The sequence below is a fragment of the Hyaena hyaena genome, unplaced genomic scaffold, assembly GCF_003009895.1.
Source record: "Hyaena hyaena isolate Hyena2069 unplaced genomic scaffold, ASM300989v1 scaffold_1, whole genome shotgun sequence".
NCBI classification, from domain to species: Eukaryota; Metazoa; Chordata; class Mammalia; order Carnivora; family Hyaenidae; genus Hyaena; species Hyaena hyaena.
Genome location: NW_024080633.1, coordinates 10,405,890 through 10,428,142, shown reverse-complemented (window position 1 = coordinate 10,428,142; position 22,253 = coordinate 10,405,890). Strand labels below are relative to the sequence as shown.

Genomic DNA, 22,253 nt, shown 5'->3' with positions numbered 1-22,253 from the left:
CTTACGATATGTCAGATTTTGCGCTCGTGGCAGCTATTTAAATTTCCGTTCGTTTTCCAGATGTAACGGCAGCATGTTTAAGGTAGTCCGGAGTTGCTCAGAATCGTTTTCAAAGACCGGCGGGTCTGCAGCGGCTGACGGCCTGAGCTCCGCGCCGGGCTGACCCGGCAGGTTCCTACGCCTCCCCTTGCTCCAGGCTCCGCTGTACTTATCCGTTGCATCTTTGTCAAAACCCTGAGCCGGAAGCTGTGGGGTTGAGACGGAGCCCATGCGGGTGACGCCCTTCAGGGCTCCTTTTCGGGGGGCGGGCAGGGGGACAGCACGCGCAGAAGCGCTAGGAAGAGCCGTGGGGTGGGTTTCCCAGGAGGCAGCGAGGCAGGGCCGCACAGACAGCACCCAGCCGCGCGTGAGAGCGTCTAGGTGCCGCGAGCCCTCGGGCAGAGCGCGCTCCTGTGGGCGAGCGCCGGGGACCAAGAGGCCCCTTGGGGGAGGCGGGAGGAAGGGGCGCCGGCTCCCCTCCCTGCTCCTGGCCCCCCGGCCCTGTGCCCCTCGACCCAGGCCTTCCAGGGTGGCCCTGCCGCACCCCTGAGCTGGTCTCCTGGGAGGGGGGTTTGGCCTCCCAGGGGTTTGGGGAGCGATCGGATTCTTTGCCTTAAGTGTCACCTCACGGGGCCCAGAACTGAGCCCGGGCCGTTTCCAGCGTGAGAAATCCATCCCCGGGAGGCGGCAGGGAGACGGCGGCGTGAGAGGCCAGGTGGGCCTGTGCGGCGGCCCCCGGTCCCCCCACCTGTAGCCCCGAGGCCCCGTACCCCTGCCCGGCACCTGGCGGAGGAGTGAGAAGTAACCGGGAAGATGCCAAGACGGATCCCAGCCCAGTGCCTGCCCCTGGCAAAGCTCGGGGTCCACGGGAGCCGCCATGACTCACCGTGCACCATGTGGCCCTCATGGGACCTGGTCACTTCCCGGGCAGAAGCCCCATCTCCACCGCTCCCTCCCTGCAGCCGGTTTGCCCAGGCCAGCAGGAGGGGCCCTTGGGAAGGACCCCAGGCCTGGAGGGGGGAGCGGGCTTCCGCTTGGGCTCAGCGGTCTGTCTGTCCCCTCTCAGATGGCTTTGCTGTTTGGTAGCTCTGCTGAGCCCAGGCTGGTCCAGTTCTGCTAACACTCGGTGAGAACGCAGCGTTGTCTGGGGGCAGCACTGGCCTCCCTGCCCGGCTGAGGGCTCCCGAGCTGGCTTCTGGGTGCCTGTTCGCTGCCCAGGCACCCCATCTTCCTCCCTTTTATGCACGTTAATATCTCTGAAACCTAGAGGCATCTTAGGGACACATAAAATACCAGCGCATCTTAAAATCGGTGCTACCTCAGAGCCCGTGAAGTAAAGACGCTGCTATCCATAAATATTGGCGCATAAAATCTGCGGCCTTAAGCAGCGTGCCTGATGCTTTGGGATCCGCGCTCTTCTGTGAAATGGGCTCAGGACCCTCTGTTCCTCCACAGGACTGGACTGAGTCCACGTTTAAGCACATTCTGAAAACAAGGGAAACACAGATACCAGACACGCATGCTGTAATTAAACCGTGCGCCACACCCTCTAACTGCTGCAGGGACAGAGGCCCGGGGGTCAAGGGTGACTCGGCTGACTAGTCGCCTGTGCAGAGCTCCAGGGGTGGCCACGGGGCGGGGGGGTGGGGCTCGTCCCCCGGCAGCCCTCCTCCCCTCCTTCCCTGTTGCCAGGGGCTTCCAGCGGGCAGGGCAGGTCAAGGAGAGGTCAAGGGCCGGGGAGAAACAGACCCGTGGAGCGGACCCAGGGAAGAGAGGCATACTTTCTGGCCATTGCTGCATTTTTATACTTGGGCATTAGGGACCTTGGACCTTAAGGTGCAGATTTATGCCAAATAAGAGGCAAATCGGGGTGCTGCTCTTCCCAAGTTCTGGGCCCTCTGTGGGCAAGGCCTGGGACCCCAGCTCCTCTCTGAGAAATGAAGTATGTGTGGGTTGGGGGAGGACGCGGATTTACTGTAACGTACTGACCAGGCGAAGGCATCAGATGGGCTACAAAGCACGTTAAGGAAAGAGGCAAATGGGTGGGGGTAGGGAGCCGGGGCTACAGCTTGGGGCATTTCTGCAGACGTGAAAAGAATAATATGCAAATAAATGGAAAGTACATGCAAATGCCGCGGGCCGAGCGGCCGGGGAGCTGGGGACCCTGCGCCCCCTGCATTTTTGCGCGCGTTAATGCGGGGAGAGGGCGCAAAGGGCCCGGGGCGCGCGGCGGGGAAAGGGCGCCCCCTGCCGGCCGAGCGCGGAGGCGGCCCCGGGCCCCTTCCCGCCCCACGCGGCCGCGCGGGCGGGGGGCGCGGCGTCCGGAGGAGGGGCGCCTGCTGCTCGCCTCCCGCCCGGACGCCAGACGCGCGTCTCCTAAAACTACGACGCCGGCGGTCGCCGACTGCTGCGAGGTGGGTGTGCGGCGGCGGCGGCGGCGGCGGCGGCGCGCGGCTCCAGGCCCCACCCGCCCGCCCAGGGCGCGGCCTGCGGAGCCGGCGAGGGTGGGCGCAGGCGAGGGGCCCGCCACGCACGGCCCCCAGCGCTCCCTGCACGACACCCACGCTGCTGCCCCTGAGCCCCCCCCGCCCCCCGCGCTCCGGCACACTCACGGGGCACCCCCGTTCCCCTGCAGGGAAGCGCGCTCCCCCCCCCACGGCACCGCACCCCCGCCACACTGCACCCCGCGCCCCCGTATACACACCCCGCTCACACTCGCAGCCGCGCCGCCGGCCGAGTTGGCAGGGCGCGTCCGGGGCCCCAGCGGCGGGGACGGCGGGGGCGGCTGCCTGCCTGGAGCGGCGGCGGGCGGAGCCCCTCTCCCGCGCCGACCCCGCACCGAGCCCGGGCCCCGCGCCCGCCGCCAGCCCCCCCGGGGCGGAGCCGAGCGCGATGGGCGCGGGGCGGGAGGCAGGTGGCGCAGCGGCGGCGGCGGCGGCGGGGGGCCGGAGGCGGGGGCGGAGCGCGCGGGGCGGGGGCCGCGGGGCCCCGTGAGACGCTCGGCCGAGCGCGCGGCAGAGAGCCCGGCGCCGCGAGTCGAAGGCGCGGCGGCTGCGCCCGCGCGGCCACGGAGGCCGGAGACCGCCCGGGGGCGGCGTGCGCGCTTTGTTCCCGCGCGGGGCGGCCGGGCGGGGGCAGCGAGCGGCGGGAGCCGAGCCCGGGCATGGCCCAGGCGGCCGCCCCGCGCGCCCCGGCGGCCCCGCCGCGCGCCTGAGCCCCGCGCGGCGCCCGAAGCCAGCGCGCGGGGGGGCCCCCAAGTTACGGAGGCGGGGACCGAGTTCGGAGGAGAAGCCGCTTCGGGAACCTCTCAGCAGCCGGACCGCCGGACCGTAAGTGCCCGGCGTCCCGCGCGCCGCCGCCGCCGCCGTCACCCCGACTCCGCCCTCGGGCTGCCGTCTGGGGGTCTCCTTGCAGCCGCGCCGAGCGTGCGGGCCGCCCCCGAGGCCCCCCTCCCCACTTTGGAAAGTTGGAGCCCGCGGCAGGGTGGGGCCGGCCCCGGCAGTGCCCACCCACTTTGGTCCCTCCGGCCCACCCACCCCTCGAGCGAGCTTGACCTGCCGGGGGCGTGGTCAAACCTAACGTGGGAACTGCGCGCGGAAGGTGGGGTGTCCCGCAGCCCCCCCCCCCGGCACCTAGGCTTCCTGACAAAAGGCCCGGGTCCAGGGGACCGGACTGGGAGGGGGCGCGGAGAGAGGCCCTAAGAGAGATGGGGGTGCGGGGCAGAGCTCCCTGGGTGCCTCCCTGGCCCTGCGCCCCAGGCAAAGGCGGACAGCGGTTAAACGGCTTGGGGTGAAGTCGGCCCAGAGACTGCGGAGGGGGCTGCCCCCACTCCCCGTGTGTGGGGTCCGGGGCTTCAGCGACCCTCCCTGGGGCCCGGACAGCCCACGGCGCCTGGGGCGCAGCCCTGTGGCAGCGACCGTTCACACCCGCGGGGACCGTCCATCTGCGCGCTGGGCAGGCCTGGCGCCAGGCTGTGGGAACGGCTCCGAGGGAGGTGTGAGCCGCCGCGGAGGGACAGATGGCTGCAAATTCAGCCCTAGACGGGCCGCAAGGCGCAGAAGGCGGCGGGGCTGGTGGCAAGCCGGGCTGGAGCTGCGGGGCTCTGAACACAGCCCCGGGCCGTCCCTCCTTCCAGCCCCTGGGAACTTCGTGGGGGGCGGGGGGCACAGCCACAGAGGAGAGAGCAGATCCCTGTGGGTGCGGGGACCCCTCCCTCCGAGAAAGCCCGTCTTCCCCACCATCTGGACCTTGGCTGACTGACTGCAGGCCTGTTCCAGAGACGAGGGAGAAAAATATTTCCTTTGAGAGCAGAGGAGACTCTAGTGCGCCTAGGGTGCTCTGGCCTCTGGCCTGGGGGCCAGGATGCTGCCCCGTTATGTCTAACAGGGCGTGTGTTTCCTCTGCAGACCCAGAGACAGGGGCTCCCGGGCCGCCGCGGAGCCTGGGGCTGGTATTGTGTCCTGGCTGTGCTCTTGCAACTTGCTGCAAGGTTTGAGAAACTTCTTGGGGCTACAGCCCCTAGGGTGGGGGGCGGCTGGGGCCGGAGGGCCAGGCCACGCTTCCCGGCGCGTTCTTAGAGAGCCAGTGCTCCGTGACGCACGTTTGACCCCCCCCCCCGCCCCACTCTGTCCTGTGCATGGGGAGGCAGGAGGTTCCGTCCTGTGTAGCCGACAAGCCCCTGCGGGGACCACGCTTTTGGGCGCCAGGCCACTCTTGTGGGCAGACAGGGCAGAGGGAAGAGAACGCCAGAGCGGAAGGAGCAGCTGCGGTGTTCCGCGCTCCCGGAGAGCCAGACAGATGCAGGGTGGGAGAATATCACGTTAGGACCAATTTTCCGGTAGAATCCGAGTCTCTCGAGGTGGCTTGATCTAGTGAAGGGGGAAGGGACGGTCACGTGGCTGGCAACGCTCTGTTCACGGGCCCAGCCGGGGCTGGCGAGCAGCAGGGGGGGCGGGGGGGGGTTGGCTGGACATCTCCCTCCAGGACACTCTGGGGCTCCCCCGGGCCACCCACAACCCCTTTCGGGTCCTGGGGCGCCTCCTTGGTCACCGGGTTATCCGCGTAATTGAGTTACCACCTCCAGGAAATCTCTCTGATTTGGCTCCACATTTTCATTTCTGCACGACTGGAAGAAATTAATTTTCCTTCCTACGCAAGGATCTGGAGCCGCTCGCAGGCTGGGCCACTAATCCGCAAGATCCCAGCCAGCGGGGCTGCCACCACGGGAGGCCGGCTGCTCCGCCGAGGGTGGGGTCTGGGTGAGGCCTCCCCCCCCCCCACCCTCTGGAACTGTCACAGGGCTGGCTTCCCCGCCCCTGCTGCACCGTCAGGGGGTTGAGTTTGGGGTCATCTGATTCATCGGCAGCCCCCCAACACCGGTGGGTCCCGAGTCCTTTCCGAGTCCTTGTACAGATGTGCGCGCTCACGTGTGTTCAGAATCCCAGGTGTGGAAGAGGCCCTACCACCGTGTCGCTGAGACATGGTGAAGAGCCCGCATGCAGTAGGTGCTTAATGAGTGCCGCTTTCGAGGAGGGAGCTGGCATTTCTGTCGGGCAGTTCCGTCCTGCCCGCTGCCTGGCTCTTACCTGCAAGGCTACCTGCCTCCCACAGCCCGAGGGCGCCGTGCCGAGCAGTTACTGTTGGCCGGGCACTCTCTCCCTGCGGGGGGGGGGGGTGACAAGCCGCGAGGGTGGTGGAAGTTTAGTTCCTGACGCCCCGAGAGGCGCTGGCTGGTCTGGCTCAGAAGGGAGCCCACGCCTGCCCTTTGACCCCGCTCCTTCCCCGCACAGGGTCCCCGGCGGCTGGCAGCGCCCCGGCTGCCCCCGCCGTGAGCTGGCCTCCCCGTGCCCGTGCTCCCCGTGCCCGTGCTCCCCGGACCGTGCTCCCCGTGCCCGTGCTCCCCGGCCCATGCTCCCCGGACCGTGCTTCCCGGCCCATGCTCCCCGGCCCGTGCTCCCCAGCCCTGGCTTGAGGGGTGGTCAGTGCCCCAGATGTCAGACCCTCACCTGACACAGCCCCCAGCACACGGGGCACTGCTGTGACTGCTGTCAGGGGTGGTGCCACCTGGAGGCAGAGATGTGAGGGGAAGAGCATTCAGCCCCGTCTGGGTCATGGAGGCCAAGCTCATCCTCACCCACCCCGGGGGAGGACGGGACCTGGTGTGCCAGTGTCGGAGGGTGTGCACACAGCATCGTCCTGCAACTAGCGTCTGCTCCCAGGCCTGGGGACAGGGGGTCCCAGGCCCTGTGAGCTGTGTGAGGGGGGGTCCTGCCCTGATTGCCTTGACTGCTTAGAACTGGCCCCAGACAGTGCTGACCATGCGCTGCTCATGCACTAGGCGGGTCACGGTCACACACTCGTGTCGTGCCCGCAGGGACAGGAAGGCAATGCTAGAGCTCAGGCTTCGGGCGCACAGGCTGGGCTGGGCTTCCTCTCCCGTAACCTCCTGACAGCCTGGAGGTGATTGCTGTCCCATTTTCCAGGCGGGGACCCCGAGGTCCGGAGAGGTGCGCCGGAGGCCGGCAGGCGCCGCGCTGGGCTGAGGGCGGACAGGCCCCCAGAGCTTCTGCAGAGCCCTGCGTGCCAAGTCAGGCCCCATCGCTGTCTCCATACAAGGTGACCCCCGGACGGGGGTGGAGGCATGGCTTTCTCCAAGCCCCCCACCCGGGGGGCGGGGGGAGGCGGCAGGAGGAGGCAGGAAAGTGAGGATTGACGGACACCCACCAGGGGTGCGGCCGTGGGGGTGCGGCTCCTTTCCTGGGCTGTGTCACAGCTTCAGGACACTGGGTCTCTGGGGTCACAGCCCTACGGGGCGAGCACCATGCTGTGTACTCCAGGGGACCAGGGGACCGGCTGCTGGGTTGTCCTTTGTCCTGCCTGAGTGAGCAAACCGCACCTCCGGATCTTGTCTCGGGGTCAAGACCCCAGACTCCTGGGCTGAACGAGCAGGTCTGATTACCTCCAAGATTCCCTGGGGCTGGGGTGCAGTGCTGGGGTGCGGGGCTGGGGTGCGGTGGACGGGGGGCCGCGGCTGCAGGAGGCAGCCCAGCCCCCACGTGCCTCTGAGGGCCGCCGTTAGCCACGAACACATGAAGCGGGGCTGGGCCGCCTGGAGAGGGTTCCTGGGCAGGAAGCCGCCCTCGTAGCCTCAGTGGAAAGACCCGGGACGGGGCCTGGCCTGCGGGCTGGAAACTCATGATGTAAAAGCGATAAAGAATCGGTTCCTGGTTCCCTCTTCTGAGCGCCCGGCTCGACCTGGGTGCGGGGCAGACGCTGAGCGCAGCCTCCGACGGGCGCGAAGTGGCCCCCGCCCCGCCCCGGGCCGGCTCCGGCAGTTTCCTGCAGCCATAAAACAGAAGTTAAGACTTCTGCTTTTTGTAATTCCTGGGACCTCACGGGGAGCCAGCTGTCACTGGGAAGGAAAACAAAGATGTGTTTGGCCGTAATGAGGAAGGCGCCGCTCCTCGCTCTGCTGTTCACCCGCGCGCTCTCAGCGGCCGCGTCACCCTGCCCCCCCATCAGTCTGCACACGGGGCGGCTGTCCGTGCCCAGGAGGCTGGGTGTCCCCGAGGCTGGGAACTGGGTGCGGCAGGAGGAGCTCTGGGGAGGACTCCAGGCACGGCGCGTTCGTCTGTCCCCTGGGACAGAGGAGAGCCTCTGGCGGGGGCCGGGCAGAGGGGGACCGGGCAGCGCGGGGTGGGGGGGCTCGTGGTGAGTGACGATGCCCTGAACAGGGCTCGCGGCGCAGTCCCTGCCGGCTGCTCCAGACCCGGGAGCAGCCAGGACAGGCCGGGCGAAGCCAAGCCTGGAAGGGAAAGCCCTCCCGCTGCCCGGGGCCCTTCTCGCAGGCAGCGGGTGGAATTCAGAGGCAGGCGGGGGTTTTCCGGAGCAGAGGATGCCTCGGGCCCCCATCCAGCTCGGGAAGCCGCTGCCCCATTTGCTGAGCCAGTGGGGATGGATAGGCAGCAGGCTGGCTTCTCTGAGTCCCGCCGCTTGGACTGGAATCCCAGCTCCCCTCCCGGTGGCTGTGTGACATCAGCAAATGTCTCACCCTCTCTGTGTCTCCGGTTTCAAATGCAAAATGCAGTCACACAGGCCCCTCCGTCTTCGGATTGTGTTGAGGTGTGTCTGGCATGTGGTCCGTCCCTGCTGATTCCTGGCTTATGGATGCGGCGGTCACGCCCCCTCTGCGGAGTACCCAGTGCCATCCTGGTGTCCCCTGGCGAGTGGGAATCAGCTGGCTCTGCTTTCCCTCCGAACCAGCCAGCCGTGTGCGGGCCCTGCCCGGCCCGCATCCACCCTGCGGCACAGCGCTGAGCCTCTGCCCCTTTCGTGGAGGGGCCACTGAAGCTGGGACTCGGTGGGGGAGGTGGGATTCCAGCTCAGGAGCCCAGGTCACCCGCCTCCGGAGCCCCTGCGCTTCTGCACCCCAGGCTCCCCGGGCAGCCGGAGGCCAGGGTGCCTCCCCAGGCCCTGGGGCTCCGTGGCCCCCAGCTCCCTTGGCTGCCCCTGCTGCCCTCCACAGCCCTTCCCTGTCATGCGCCTGCATCTGAGAAGTCGGATCGGGCACTGGCCACCCCCGGGCAGAGTGTGGCTGTGTCTAGGGCGGATGATGGCGTGGCTGTCCACGGCGGGCGTGGCCGCGGCCCGGCGGGCGGCCCTTCTGCTGTCTGAGACAATGTGCCCTTCCAAGCATCGGGCGGGAAGTAACCGGCTGGGCTGTGCCGCTTGTACCCCGCCAGGCTGGGTCTGGAGGCAGGGAGCAGGGTGGCCGTCGCCCAGGGGTGGCCGTCTGGTGTGACCGGCCCCCCTGAGCCCGTGCGTCCGCCTGCCACACACCTCCGCACCCAGCAGAGGCCTCGGGCTCCCGCCTTTTGTACAGGAAGCGCGCCCTCTTGTGGCGGCTTGGGGCGGGGGTGGGGCGGTCTGGGCTGAGACCCCCTCGTGGGCGGGCGGCCGCCTGGGAGCAGGGCGTCCCTTCCGGGTGCCTCGCGGAGGTTTGGGTTCCTTGCTTGCTCCCGCGATCGGAGTCGGAGGGTCTCCTTCCCCGGCGCCTCGGGGACCCCAGGCTGCGTCCTGCGGGAGGCGTTCTGAAGGACACCCCCTTCCAGGGCGCCTTGGCTCACGCCAGCCCCGCGGGCCCGGAGGTGTGCCCGGCGCCCACGAGCGAGGCACCCGTGGCCCAGACGGAGGGCACGTGCGGAAGTGTGGATCGTGGCTGTGCTGGAAAAGGAAAAGGACGCCACCGCCTTTAGTGACTCGCAAACCTCGTGTATTCTATTCGCGTAATGTGTCCAAAATGTTGTCTTTTCGCTCTGCGGTTGATGTTTTACATTACAGCCGAGAGACTTGGAAGTTGTGTGCGCGTCTTACAGGCGAGGCGCTTCGGTTCGGCCCGGCCGGCTCGGGTGCTCGGCGCCGCGGAACACGGGTTCCGACCCGCCGATGAGGAGCCCGGGCCGCCCGTGTGAGGCTGGGGACAGCCCCGCGGAACAGCGCACGGCAGGCGGTGGAGCCCGACGGCAGGGCCTGGGGCACAGCGGACGCGGGGACACACTGGCTTCTGTCCCTCGAGTCACAGGGGCCCACGGAAGCCCCCTGCGCCGGGCTGGACGGGGCGGCGGCCGGGCGGACTAGCGCCGGGAAAGCCGTCCGGAGAAGAACACGGGGAGACGGAGGCCGGGAGGAGGCGACGTCCGGAGAGACACAGGGCACTGAAGGGGGGGTCAGGGTCGGACTGCTAAGGGAGGCGTCCAGGGTGACCCCCGAGTCCTGGTCAGTCTCCAGACGGTGTACGTGTCCAGGACGGACCGTACCCGCTACCCCTCGCCCTGCACACTGGCCTGGCGTGACCAACGTCGGCCTAGAGGCCACTCTGTCGGTGGCTGGCGTGTTGTTGGGTCAGTCGATCCCAAACGTGCGCGTTTCCCAGCCACCTACGCTCTGCCAGGTGAGGAAGGGGCGCGCTGGGGCGGGTCCCCATGCGGGTGGGGGTGCCTGGACTGTCCCCCGGCCCAAGGGGTCCTTGAGTGTGTGAGTGTGCACGCGAGGATCACACCCAAAAGTGTGTGTGAATGAGAGTATGTGATGTGTGTGCACACGTGTGGAAACCAGGCCGAAGGAAGTGTGACCTGTGACCTGTGACCTGGCTGTCAGGAGGACAGCTTCCTCGGGGCCCTCACGGGGAGCCCGGGGGCCGGCCTCTGTGGCCAGAAGCAGTGACAGTCACAGCCGTGTGTGGCAGCGTCCCATCCCCAGCTAGGCTTTCTGGCCCGACGGCAGTGCAGCCTCGGGGACTTTGTATAAAGTGTCCCCAGACGCGGGTGTCAGAACAGAGCAGCCCCACCCAGGGCCCCACCAGCCAGAGACCGAAGTCAGCGTCCACTGAGAAGACTAGCAGAGGACTTGGAGATGGGACTTGGCCCCCAGGATCCGTCACTGCCATCTGCAGAGAGAGACTGTCCAAGGACACTTGTCACTACACACCCACGTGGACCATTTAAGGACACTTGTCATTGGCATCCATATGGGTGGTCCCAGGACACCTGTCACAAATGTCTAACAGAGTGACCCAGAATGCCTGTCACCACACACATACACACACTGTCTCCAGGACACCTGTCACCATATAACTACACGTCTGTCCCAGGACGCCTGTCATTGCATACGTAGCATGGACTGTTTCAGGACACACGTCACTACCATCTACAGGGACACCTGTCACTACCATCTGCAGGGACTGTCCCAGGACGTCTGTCACTACCATCTACAGGACTGTCCCAGGACGTCTGTCACTACCATCTATGGGGATGCCTGTCACTACCATCTACAGGGACTGTCCCAGGATGCCTGTCACTACTATCTACGGGGACACCTGTCACTACCATCTGCAGGGACTGTCCCAGGACGTCTGTCACTACCATCTACAGGACTGTCCCAGGACGTCTGTCACTACCATCTATGGGGATGCCTGTCACTACCATCTACAGGGACTGTCCCAGGATGCCTGTCACTACTATCTACGGGGACACCTGTCACTACCATCTGCAGGGACTGTCCCAGGACGTCTGTCACTACCATCTACAGGACTGTCCCAGGACGTCTGTCACTACCATCTATGGGGATGCCTGTCACTACCATCTACAGGGACTGTCCCAGGATGCCTGTCACTACTATCTACGGGGACACCTGTCACTACCATCTGCAGGGACTGTCCCAGGACGTCTGTCACTACCATCTACAGGACTGTCCCAGGACGTCTGTCACTACCATCTATGGGGATGCCTGTCACTACCATCTACAGGGACTGTCCCAGGATGCCTGTCACTACTATCTACGGGGACACCTGTCACTACCATCTGCAGGGACTGTCCCAGGACGTCTGTCACTACCATCTACAGGACTGTCCCAGGACGTCTGTCACTACCATCTATGGGGATGCCTGTCACTACCATCTACAGGGACTGTCCCAGGATGCCTGTCACTACTATCTACGGGGACACCTGTCACTACCATCTGCAGGGACTGTCCCAGGACGTCTGTCACTACCATCTACAGGACTGTCCCAGGACGTCTGTCACTACCATCTATGGGGATGCCTGTCACTACCATCTACAGGGACTGTCCCAGGATGCCTGTCACTACTATCTACGGGGACACCTGTCACTACCATCTGCAGGGACTGTCCCAGGACGTCTGTCACTACCATCTACAGGACTGTCCCAGGACGTCTGTCACTACCATCTATGGGGATGCCTGTCACTACCATCTACAGGGACTGTCCCAGGATGCCTGTCACTACTATCTACGGGGACACCTGTCACTACTATCTACAGGGACATCTGTCACTATCCTCTGCAGGAACTGTCCCAGGACGTCTGTCACTACCATCTACAGGGACACCTGTCACTACCATCTACAGGGATGCCTGTCACTACCATCTACGGGGACACCTGTCTCTACCATCTGCAGGGACTGTCCCAGGACACCTGTCACTACCATCTACAGGGACGCCTGTCACTACCATCAGGGACTGTCCCAGGGTGCTTGTCACTACCATCTACGGGGACGTCTGTCATTACCATCTATGGGGACACCTGTCACTACCATCTACAGGGACTGTCCTAGGACATCTGTCACTACCATCAGGGACTGTCCCAGGGTGCTTGTCACTACCATCTACGGGGACGTCTGTCGTTACCATCTATGGGGACACCTGTCACTACCATCTACAGGTACTGTCCTAGGACATCTGTCACTACCATCAGGGACTGTCCCGGGACGTCTGTCACTACTATCTACGGGGACTGTCCCTGGACGCCTAGCACCACCCTGCCCACACACTGGTCCTCACTGGCACGGGCCCAGTCTCTCAGGCTCTTCCCTGCCCACGACCACCTCCTTGCGAGCACGTCAGCAGTCACGGTGTGAAACGTCTGCCAAGAGACCCGGCACGGCCCCCGCGCTGTCTGGTCGGTGTAGGCACAGCTCCTCTTTCTAAGTCAAGGTCACAGCGGGTTCGGTGTGTGGGCCTTTGAGGTTGAGGGCACAGGTTGGGGGCGGCTGTGGGGTCCCGGGCCTGACATGCACTAACACGTATTTGGAGGCTTTCTATCTGTTTCTCAAAGGGGCTGAGACCCCTGAAGGCGCTGCCTCCCCTTCCCCGTCCGGGAACCGTCAGCACAGACGCCTCCTATCTACGGGAAGACCTTTCCTTAGGGTCCCTCCCGGCCCCTAGCGCCTGCCCGTGCGGATGGAGGATAGGGGACATAGAGGCCCCGTGTCACCAGCCCCCCTCCCCACCCCAACGCCGGCAGCCCAGGGGAGCCGGAGCTGGGGTCAGCGAGGGCACCGCTTGCCCGCCACCTGCCCACTTGCAGGGACGGGTCCCCCGGGGTCAACAAGGGCACAGAGCCTGGAAGAAGGAGGCCGTGTCCTTCCCCACTGACACTGCTGCGGGCGTGGCCGTGGCCACCAAGGGGAGGAGACCGAGCCGGCTCTTGTCACACACCCTGTCCCTCACGCTGAGCTCAGGCTCCTGACCCTGTGCTGTTAGCAGTGTGGGCGGGCTGCTGGCCGGAGGAAGTGGGGAGGTCGCCTGCCTCAGTCTCCCCACCAGGTGTTATTTAAGTGTGGTAGAATTCACGGGGTGTAAAACTGACCGTCTTAACTAGCTGAGTGTCCAGTTCAGAGCATTGAGTACATTCATGGTGTGCGCCATCACACTATCCACTTCCAGAACTTTCTCATCTTCCCAATTGGAGCTCTGTCCCCTTGAAACACCCCCGCCCCCGGGGCCCCCCTCTGTTTCCTTCTCTGGGTCTGACTCCCTGGGGGCCTCGTGTAAGTGGCATCTTCGTGCTGTTGAGATGGGCTGATTCTGCTCAGCATGGCATCCCCCGGACCCGTGTGCAGAGCAGGCGGGAGGAGCCCCTCCTTTTGATGGCTGAGTACTATTCCATCGCGTTTTCTCCATCATTCATCTGTTGGTGGACGGAGTGGCTCAGCCCTTTGGCTGTTGTGAGGGACGCCCCTGTGCCCGTGGGTGCAGACGCGTCTTTGAGACCCTGTTTTCAGTCCTCTCGTCTGCCCCCAGAAGCAGGATTGCGGGGTCATACGGTGCTTCTAGTTTTAATTTTTTGAGGAGGCGTCTTACCACCATTTTATTGTGTCTGAGGCACACCCTGCGGCGTTTAGCACATTCACAGCGTCACGCGCCCATCGGCTCCATCTTGTTCCCAAACACTGTCCCCAGAAGAGACCCCGTGCCCACCGGTGTCCACGGCCGCCCTCCCCTCCCCCGGCCCGGGCACCGCAGATCTGCTTCCGTCTCAGCGGACTTGCTCCTCCCAGCATTCCGCGCGGCCTCTGCCACTCGCACCCTGTGCTTGCGGTCTGTGTGCTGTCACCTGTCACACGTCACTCCTCGGGGAATGAACAGTTCCGTGCGGACACGCTGGGCAGACGTGCCTTGGACACCCTCATTCGGGCACAGGCCTCTGGGTGGTTTCTGGCTCTCGCCCTCTGTGGACCCGGGTCCGTGAACGTTCTGGGCGTCTCCGCGGGGCGTGTCTTCCGCCCTCTTTCTGCGGAGGAGACGGACGGCTGGGCTGTGTGGCCGGCGTGGCCGGCATGGAGTTAACCGTCCTCTGGGTTTCCAGGGACGACTTTATAAGACGATCGCCTGTCTGACAGGCCCAGGCCACCCTGTGCAGCGTCACCAGGTCCCACAAGCCCAAGACGGTGCCCTCTGCACGGATGACGCACTGTGGCCCGAGGTGGTCCCTGCGCCCCCAGAGCCCAGACGGGCTCCCGGCACAGCAGAGGCCCCGGGGAACAGGCTGTGTCTGCCCTGCGGGGGCCTCCTTGCTGACCCCAGGGCCATGGCCGGCCGGGGTGCCTCTCTGCGGCAGGGAGTGGGCTGCTGGGACAGTGCGGGACATCAGCCCGCACGCGGTCACCTCTGTCTGGCTCCACAGTTTTCTGAGCCCCGAGCCTGCTCTCCAGCTCAGACTCAGGCTGTGAGCCTCCCGTGCTTGGTGGCCGCAGAGGGAGGCAGCGTGGGGCGTGTGCGCATGCATGCTGGGCACACGCTGGGCACGCCCGTGCTGGGCTCGCCGCTGGCTGCAGCTTCCAGAAGTTTCAGGTGCCGGCTCATGTCAAGTCTGCCTTAGCTGACGGGCTCTCCCAGCTGCCTGCCAGTGCGGTGGGATCACTCCCATTTCACAGAAGGGGACAGTGAGTCCAACAGACACTTGGCGCGCCTACTGTACTCCGGGACCCTCCCCACCCTGAGGAGCCGCCCCACCGGTGAGGGTGGGGCCAGTGGGGCCTTTTCAAGGCTGGGACCCTTGTCTTTCTACCCTTCTCGGCTTTTCTCTTCGAAATAGGTCACCATGAACAGTGTCACACTGCAGGGGGGGTGTGTGACGTGGGGCCCAGCCAAAGGGCATGCAGGAGACAGCCTGCAGGTCCAGGGCCTAAGAAAGATGTAGACTCTGCATGTGTGTCCAGGGGGCCAGGGCGGGACCCGGGCGGAGGCAGGGCGGGTCCTAGCCTCCTGAGCCCGGGGTTTCCCTGCCAACCGGTGGGAGACCAGCCCCCACCAGCCCCAGAGGCCACCCCTGCAGAAAGTCCCCGGAGGGCTGTTTTGACTCAGCAGGGACCTACCCCAGCTCCCCTCAAGGTTCTGTGAGACTATTTGGTGGAATGAGTCAAAACATCCAGAAGGTTCCTGCTTAGGAGAGAGGCAGTGGGGCCTGGCTCCGCCCCCGCCTCCCCGGCACAGCTGCCACAGCGGCTGCGCCAGCACCCGGCCCATCTGCCCGCCTGGCACCCGCCCAAGGCGGGGGCGGGGCGGGGACAGGCGCCCTGGTCGTCCCGCTCCGGGCCCTGGGGGGCCGCCGCCGGGTGTGGCTGCCCGGCCTGGGCCGAGCTCGGTGCGCGCTCAGCCGCGGGGTCTGCTTTCTCCCGGGCCGGCGCCTGTCCCCAGTGTGCCCCGCTGCCCACGCCCCCGCAGGACGAGGCCAGGGCGACTGCACTTCGGGGCACAGACGTTTCTGGGCCTGGAGGAGCCCCTCCTGCAGGCTTCGGGCAAGGGGGGGCCCCGCCGAATTCGTCCTTCGACACAGAGAGGCCAAGCGGAGGCCCCGAGTCCCCGGGGCACAGCCCGCTCGGCAGGTGGGGGCCCCAGGGGTGAGCGCGGCGCCCCGCCCTGGCCTCTGCACCCTCGGGCCTCACACCCCCATGGAGGCGGGGCCAGAACTGAGTGTTCTTCCCCCGGCGGGTGAGGCCCCTGCGTGGGGACCACCCACGGCCGGCAGCTGGCCAGGGGTCCCTTGGCCCGAAGGACAGGACTTGGGGCCAGACTCTGCTCCCCGCTGCCCCTCAGAGAGCTTCTGGGGGCCGAGACAGGCTCAGGCTCTGTCCGCGAGAGCGGCCTCCCCTGTGAGGACCCTCTGCTGCCCCACGTGCTATGGGGAGTCCCTGCCCCCAAGTGACTTCACTGCTGTTAGATGCATTTTATCCCTCAAATCGGTTACAAGGCCCCGGGAAACAGCCCTGACCTCGTGATGGCTGCTGGGCGTGGGAAAGAAATGTGCGTTGCAGAAGGTCTGAAGGAGACCTCCACCCCAGGCCAAGGTCTGGGTGTGCAAGTCCCCCGGACGGCGTGCGGCTGGGTCCTGAGAAATGGGGTGTTGGCTGCCAATGGCTCAGGAGACCACCAGGCAACACACAGGAGGTCAGCATGGTAGCCTGCCTGGAAGAGGAGGCGGACGGGAAGCAGTGGGCAGGGAGAGCTGCAGAAGGGCTGAGTCCTCATGCCCGTGCTTCAAAGCGGAGGTGAGCACCCCTCCATCCCCCAGGGGACATGTTGGGGCCACGTCCATGGCCAGGAGGTGGGCACACACCGGACTTCAAACCCCAGGGCTGTGCCCACCCCCTCACCAGCTCCTCCTTGCCAGGGGCACGCTGTGAAGCTCCTCCAGGTTCCCCTCCCTGCTTAGCCAAGCTAGATATCTGTGGGGACCAGGCTGGGCCCGGGGGCGGCTGTGTGAGCTCAGGTGGGGCCCGTGTGGAGCTGCCCGGACTGGGTCATAACCCCTGCTCTGACCTGCTTAGCTGTGTGCTTTGGGCGGTTACTTAACTTCTCTGTGCCTCTGTTGTGCCATCTATACAATGGGAGAAGAGATACATTTTAGGTTTTCACTATTATTACTGAATAACAAACAACCTCACTGGCTGTTGGGAAGGTTACCCCGGTGAGCTTCTTGTCAGCCACGGAGCATCAGCTGTTTTCCTGTCCTCCCTCCGAGGCTGGAGCTGGATTCCAGGCTTGTCACCGGGGCTGGGGCTGTAGGCCAGGACCCAGCTTTGGAGGGATTTGCCCCCGGGGATGGCATGGGTGGACTCTGGCCTATCCCTTTGTTTTTTGCTGACCCACCCCTCTGAGAAGGCCCCTCAGTGCAGGCTTTGCACATAGTAGGATATGCAGAATGTTCTAGAACACTGTAGACATCAGGTTTCTCACCGGTGGGGGTGGGGGGTGGGCTGGATCCTCACGTGCCAATACATAGACACCATACACCCTTGATCCACGCTGGTGCCCAGGACAGACATGGCTAATCGATCTCCTCCCACACTGGTGCCCAGGGCAGACCTGGCTAATGGATCGCAGCCCACGCTGGTGCCCAGGGCAGACATGGCTAATCCATCTCCACCAACCCCGCCCCCCCCCCCCCACTGGTCCTCAGGGCAGACGTGGCTAATGGATTGCAGCCCACGCTGGTGCCCAGAGCAGACATGGCTAATGGNTGGATCGCAGCCCACGCTGGTGCCCAGGGCAGACATGGCTAATCCATCTCCCCCCCCCCCCACACACACACTGGTGCCCCGGGCAGACATGGCTAATCGACCTCTGTCCACGCTGGTGCCCAGAGCAGACATGGCTAATGGGTCATGCCCTCCCTTCCCTTTGAGCCTGCCTGAGCTGACAGCATGTCTCTCTCACACGCGGCCCTGGTGCCCACATCTTGCCTGGGCTTCGCATGCAGCTGCAGGTCTGTGGGCCCCTCAGCCTGGACAGGCTCTGACCATCTCAGCATCTACAACCCGGAAAGCCTGGGGGAGGAGACGAGAAGGGGGTCCGACGGCCGCTCGCATCTGTGGGAGGTGGGATGTGCCATTGTGGGTGGAGCGAGGACCCTGAGGTGCCCCAGGAAGCGAGAGCCCGAGTGTGGCCGCTGTGGTGTAGACCACGCCACTCAATGACTCCGCACAAGCCCTGAAATCGCAGTCGTGGTGTAAACCCCCCCCCCCCCGGCAGGCGTGGGTCACAGGGCCGTGGGTGGGCTGCGCCTCTCCCCACGAGCCCCCGCATCACTGCCGAGCAGCGCGTCCTGGCCGCGTGTCCCTGGGCGCCTCTTGCACACCCTGGACTGGACAGTGAGGTGGGCGGAGCGGCCTGGGTGGTTACAAACCGGAGTGGAGGCTGTGGGAGGGTCAGGATCGTAGGAGACGCTGGCAGGGCGAGGGGCTCCCCCAGAGGCGCGGGCAGGGCAGGCATTCAGCCAGCTGTCCGTGAGCAGCCGCTGGCTCCAGGGTCACTTCCCAGCAGTGCCTGCCTCAGGGGGTCTCCCATCCCCTCCAGGCAGGCCTTCCTGGGCGCCATCCAGGCCTCGTCCCTCTGGCTGCCTCCCTCCGCCAGCAAAATGGGGCCAGGATGTGAGGGGGCGCCGTGCAGACCCCTCCTTCGCCTTAGTGCCTGGGGGGCAGGAGGGCCTCCACCTTCGTGGCTGTGAGCCGGGTCCCGGGAAGAGGCGCCCGCGCAACAGCCCCGGGTCGGGGAATCCCAGCTGGCGCCTTGCCACCACCTCCCTGCCACCCTCACCCACAGGAGCCAGACCCCCCCCCAGAGCCCCGCCAAGCTGGGGGAGGGGCGCACCCGCTTCCCTACTCCCAGCCGTCCTCTCTGCTGCCTGCACGTAATTAACAGAGTAATTAAAAACAGGATGAGTTAATTGGTATTCATTTATGTGGCAGATGTTTTTAATTGAGGCAGGAAACAATTTACCTGTTTACATAAACAATGGCAAAGCCAGGCTTGTAAAACACATTTCAAAAAATATTTTCCTCCCCCTTCCTAAAAAGCATTGCAATCCCCCCCCACCTCCGCGTGGAGCCCAGCAGGGCCGCTCGCGGGAGGCCTGGGGGGAGGCGCGGGAGGCTCACGCCAAGAGGAAACATCTGTTTAAAAGGTTTGCTTCCCAAGGAGGCTGTTTTCTTTAAATTCAGAGAAAGGAGGGGGTGTTCCCAGGTCACGGGGAGCAGGGGCCCCGTTTGGGCAGAAAGCGGACAGGCAGGTGCGGCACCGCTCTGGGGGGGGGGCTGCCCTTTCCGAATGCAGTTTGGCGCTGGGGGGGGGGGGGCGTGCGTCCGGCGTGGACACCAGGCACCACGTTGAGTAGAATGAAGTGAAAGTACAGGTTAGGTTCCTCATCGTGTGGCCACCTTGCTCATGGTGCCCGTGATACATGGCTCTAGAACCTTCCGTGGTCACGGGAGCTCTCTGCGATGAAGGAGGGTGTGTCGCGGTCCCCGCGTGTGCCGCGCAGGGACAGCTCAGCAAGTGTTACCTGTGTGCAGGCTGGCCCCAAGTCAGCACTTGCTGTATGCGGGGCGGCTGTGGCCATCGATCCGTGCTTGTTTCCGCTTTGATCCTCCGTGAACTCTCGGTGGAAGAGCCGTGTGCAGGGCTCGGGCGAGGAGACCCTGAGGCCACACGTGGCCTCCAGGTCATCGTCGGTGGCACACAAGCCCAGCGGAGAAAGGCCGGCTGTGGGGTCGCGCTTGTGGTGCCGGAGTTTGCCTCTTCTTACAGGGTGAACACGCACAGGGTTATATCTGCACAGAAACACCCGGAAGCATCGACAAGAACTGTCCACGGAGGCTGCTTCAGGCGGCGGGCGGAGGGCTGGGGACCCGTCTTCCCCGTCCCGTGTCTTCACCAGGGGAGCGTGGCCGGAGCGGGGTCCTCCTCCCTCGATGGCGGCCGGTCCGGGGCCCCACGTGGACTCACTGCGGGCACGTCACCGACTTCTCTGGAAGTAGCGTGAATAGAGGGCTGGGGATACACAGCGAATGCATGAAAGCTGGGACAGCCACCCCGCCTTCTGGGTGACATGCGACTGAGTTCGCAGGACATTGTGCTGGTTCCTGGGGCCAGAAGATGGGACGTTCCGGAATCCGCCAGGGAGAGGGCCCCAGGCTTCCAGCCCAAAGACTGTGGTCAGCAGCCACCATGAGACGGGCTCAGTTCCCTCCTTCCTGGAGGTGCTGTGAGGCCACCCTGCCTCCAGGCCTCTCCTGCATTGCTGGGGTTAAATCATAAAATTAGCCACAGCCGTGGACATCTGAGGAGGTGAGCAGGGAACGCAAGCCCTCCTCCAGTGCTGTGCGACCTGGGGCCAGGACCTGAACCTCTCTGAACATCTGGGAAGTGAGGGCCTCCCAGGCGCTCTGAGTGTCGGGCTGGCCTCCTGCCTTTACCAAGTGCTCTCCCAGAGGAAGCATGAATCTTCCAGCAGCCCCCGGACCCCACGGAGGCAGAGGCAGGAGACCCTTGGGTGTGCGTGTGCCTCTGGGTGGGGCTGGGAGCCGCAGCTCTTCCCGGGTCCCAGACCCACAAAGGCTCGCTGCATCCTCGGGCTGTGAGGGGCCGGCTCTCACGACAGCTCGGGTGCAGCTGCTGGCCCGTCCTTGTGACAGTGGGGAGGGGGCGTCAGAGCCAGCCTGGGGACAGTCAGCCCAGCTGCCTCCTCACACCCCGGCCGCCCCCTGGGCTGGTGCTCCAGCGCCTCCTGCTGCCGCTCCTGTTGAGGGTTTGTTTGCACGGTGTCCTCCGGGGTCCCTCGGGTGCTGTCCCAGGGGACTGTGTCTGCACCCCTCGGGGCAGAGCGTGAGGCTCAGAGGGGTCGCCGTGTTCTGGGTGCCACACCCCTGTCTGCATTCGTGTCTCTGGACGGCATCCACAGGGGTCACGCATGCACGTGGCTGGGGGCCGGCGGGAGAATCGTCGGGCACTTAGGAAAGGGCTCTCGGTGGGACACACGTGCAGGACCGGGCGCCGTTAGCTTTCGTGCGGGCGGCGCGTTATTTTAAATTCTGGCAGCTTTCCTCTGGAGAGTTCAAGGTGATACGCAGCCAACTTGCGCGTTATTTTAACACTGAAAACACTTTGGGGATCAGCTAAGTGTTTGTGGCGCCTCAGTGCCAGCGGAGGAGAATCCTGACTGCCTGGCGGGGTTTCCAGACCCTCCACAGACTGGCTGGACCTTCTGGCGCCTCCCCGCTCACTGCCTGCCTCGGACACCAGCGCAGTGCAGGCTTGGTGACTTCTCCCGCCACCGCGCCTTCAGTCACCGCGCCCCCTCCCCTCCTTTTTCCGGGTGCGCGAACCCCACGGCCACCAGGCTCCAGCCGCTCCTCACGGCTCCCTGGAAACTTCTCTGAGCCTGGACACGGCGGCCCAGGGTGTGCCCGCGGCGGTTTGTGGCCCTCCCCCCGATCTGTCACCTCAGAGGGCAGCCTGGCTAACTTACACCCGAGGACGTGTGAGCTGCTGGATTTCAAGTCCTTTTCTTTTTTTTTTTTTTTTAATTTTTTTTTTATTTATTTCTAGAAGAGAGAGAGAGAGAGAGCAGGGGAGGGTCAGAGAGAGAGGGAGTCACAGACTGAAACAGGCTCCAGGCTCCGAGCTGGCAGTCAGCACAGAGCCCGACGCGGGGCCCGAACCCACGAACCGCGAGATCATGACCTGAGCGAAAGCCGGACGCTCAACCGACTAAGCCACCCAGGCGCCCCTCAAGTCCTTTTCTTAACTAAGCAATCATGGCACCGTGATCCGTTTATTAACTTCTGTGACGGTTTGTAATTGCCTGTCACTCGCCGTCGTTGTCTCCTTCGTGGTGGGCGGGGCAGCAGGCAAGTCAAGGGCATGGTTCAGAGGGGTGGCAGCTAGTACGGAAGGGGGTGCAGAAGGGAGGGAATCTTGTCCCCCATCTCCCCAAGCGCAGCTTCCGTTTACTTTTAGAGAGTCTCTGAATATATATTACTTCACCTTTAAAAACTTCCAGGGGTGTTTTGCATCCTTCCTTGGGGTCTCACCCCTCCCACAGGAAACAGGCACACAGATGCCCCGCAGACTCTGCCTGTGTGGCCCCTGCGCGGCACTGTGTCGGCCCCTCACGGGGACAAGCTGCTACCGGACCCTCCTGTTTACATCTCAGTGTACATGTACTTTACCCCGGGAGGCTTCGCTGACGGTCCCCCACTGGGGGGGCTCCTGGGGTCCCTGGCCCCCTCCTCACTCTATCCTAGCCAGGTGTGTGAGTGGAGCAGTTGTAGGGTGCTCACTTAATGGGCACTTGCTTAATCGTCAGAACAGCATTGCTCCTGGTGCACAGGTGAGGAAGGTGAGGGTCAGAAAAGTGAGGAGCCTTGAAAGAGCCACTCGAAAGACGAGACCCTGAGCTAAATCCCACCTGCCCAACCCCAGAACTGGGCTTTTCCCACTATTGCACAGATCTGGGTGTCTATCGGTCTGTCCATCCATCCACCCACCCATCCATTCATCTATGTATTCACCCACCCATCCACTTGTCCATCCATCCATCCACCCACCCAATCACTTGTCCGTCCATCCATCCGTCCATCCA

At 64.7% G+C, this 22,253-nt stretch overlaps 2 protein-coding genes across 4 annotated transcripts in view; both read left to right on the top strand.

Moving 5' to 3' along the window:
• CBFA2T3 (CBFA2/RUNX1 partner transcriptional co-repressor 3) overlaps nt 1-22,253 on the top strand; it is a 79,553-nt gene that overhangs the window by 25,701 nt on the left and 31,599 nt on the right. The window contains exon 1 of one of the 3 annotated variants that reach the window (XM_039227726.1): nt 3,276-3,368. The exons of the other annotated variants lie outside the window; for them this stretch is intronic. The gene's annotated coding sequence lies outside the window, so the exon portion shown is untranslated. Of the gene's footprint in view, nt 1-3,275; nt 3,369-22,253 lie in introns of those variants that run through there. 3 annotated transcript variants of the gene reach the window in all.
• LOC120227841 (translation initiation factor IF-2-like) lies at nt 2,169-6,010 on the top strand. Its single transcript, XM_039225860.1, has 2 exons — nt 2,169-3,639; nt 5,829-6,010. Exons 1-2 carry the CDS (start codon nt 2,169-2,171, stop codon nt 6,008-6,010), a joined length of 1,653 nt encoding a protein of 550 aa, XP_039081791.1.

Coding starts and splice junctions, on each gene's coding strand:
- LOC120227841 (XM_039225860.1), top strand. CDS start 2,169: ATGCCGCGGGCCGAGCGGCCGGGGAGCTGGGGACCCTGCGCCCCCTGC. Junction 3,640..5,828: donor GTGGGAACTGCGCGCGGAAG/GTGGGGTGTCCC, acceptor TTCCCCGCACAG/GGTCCCCGGCGGCTGGCAGC.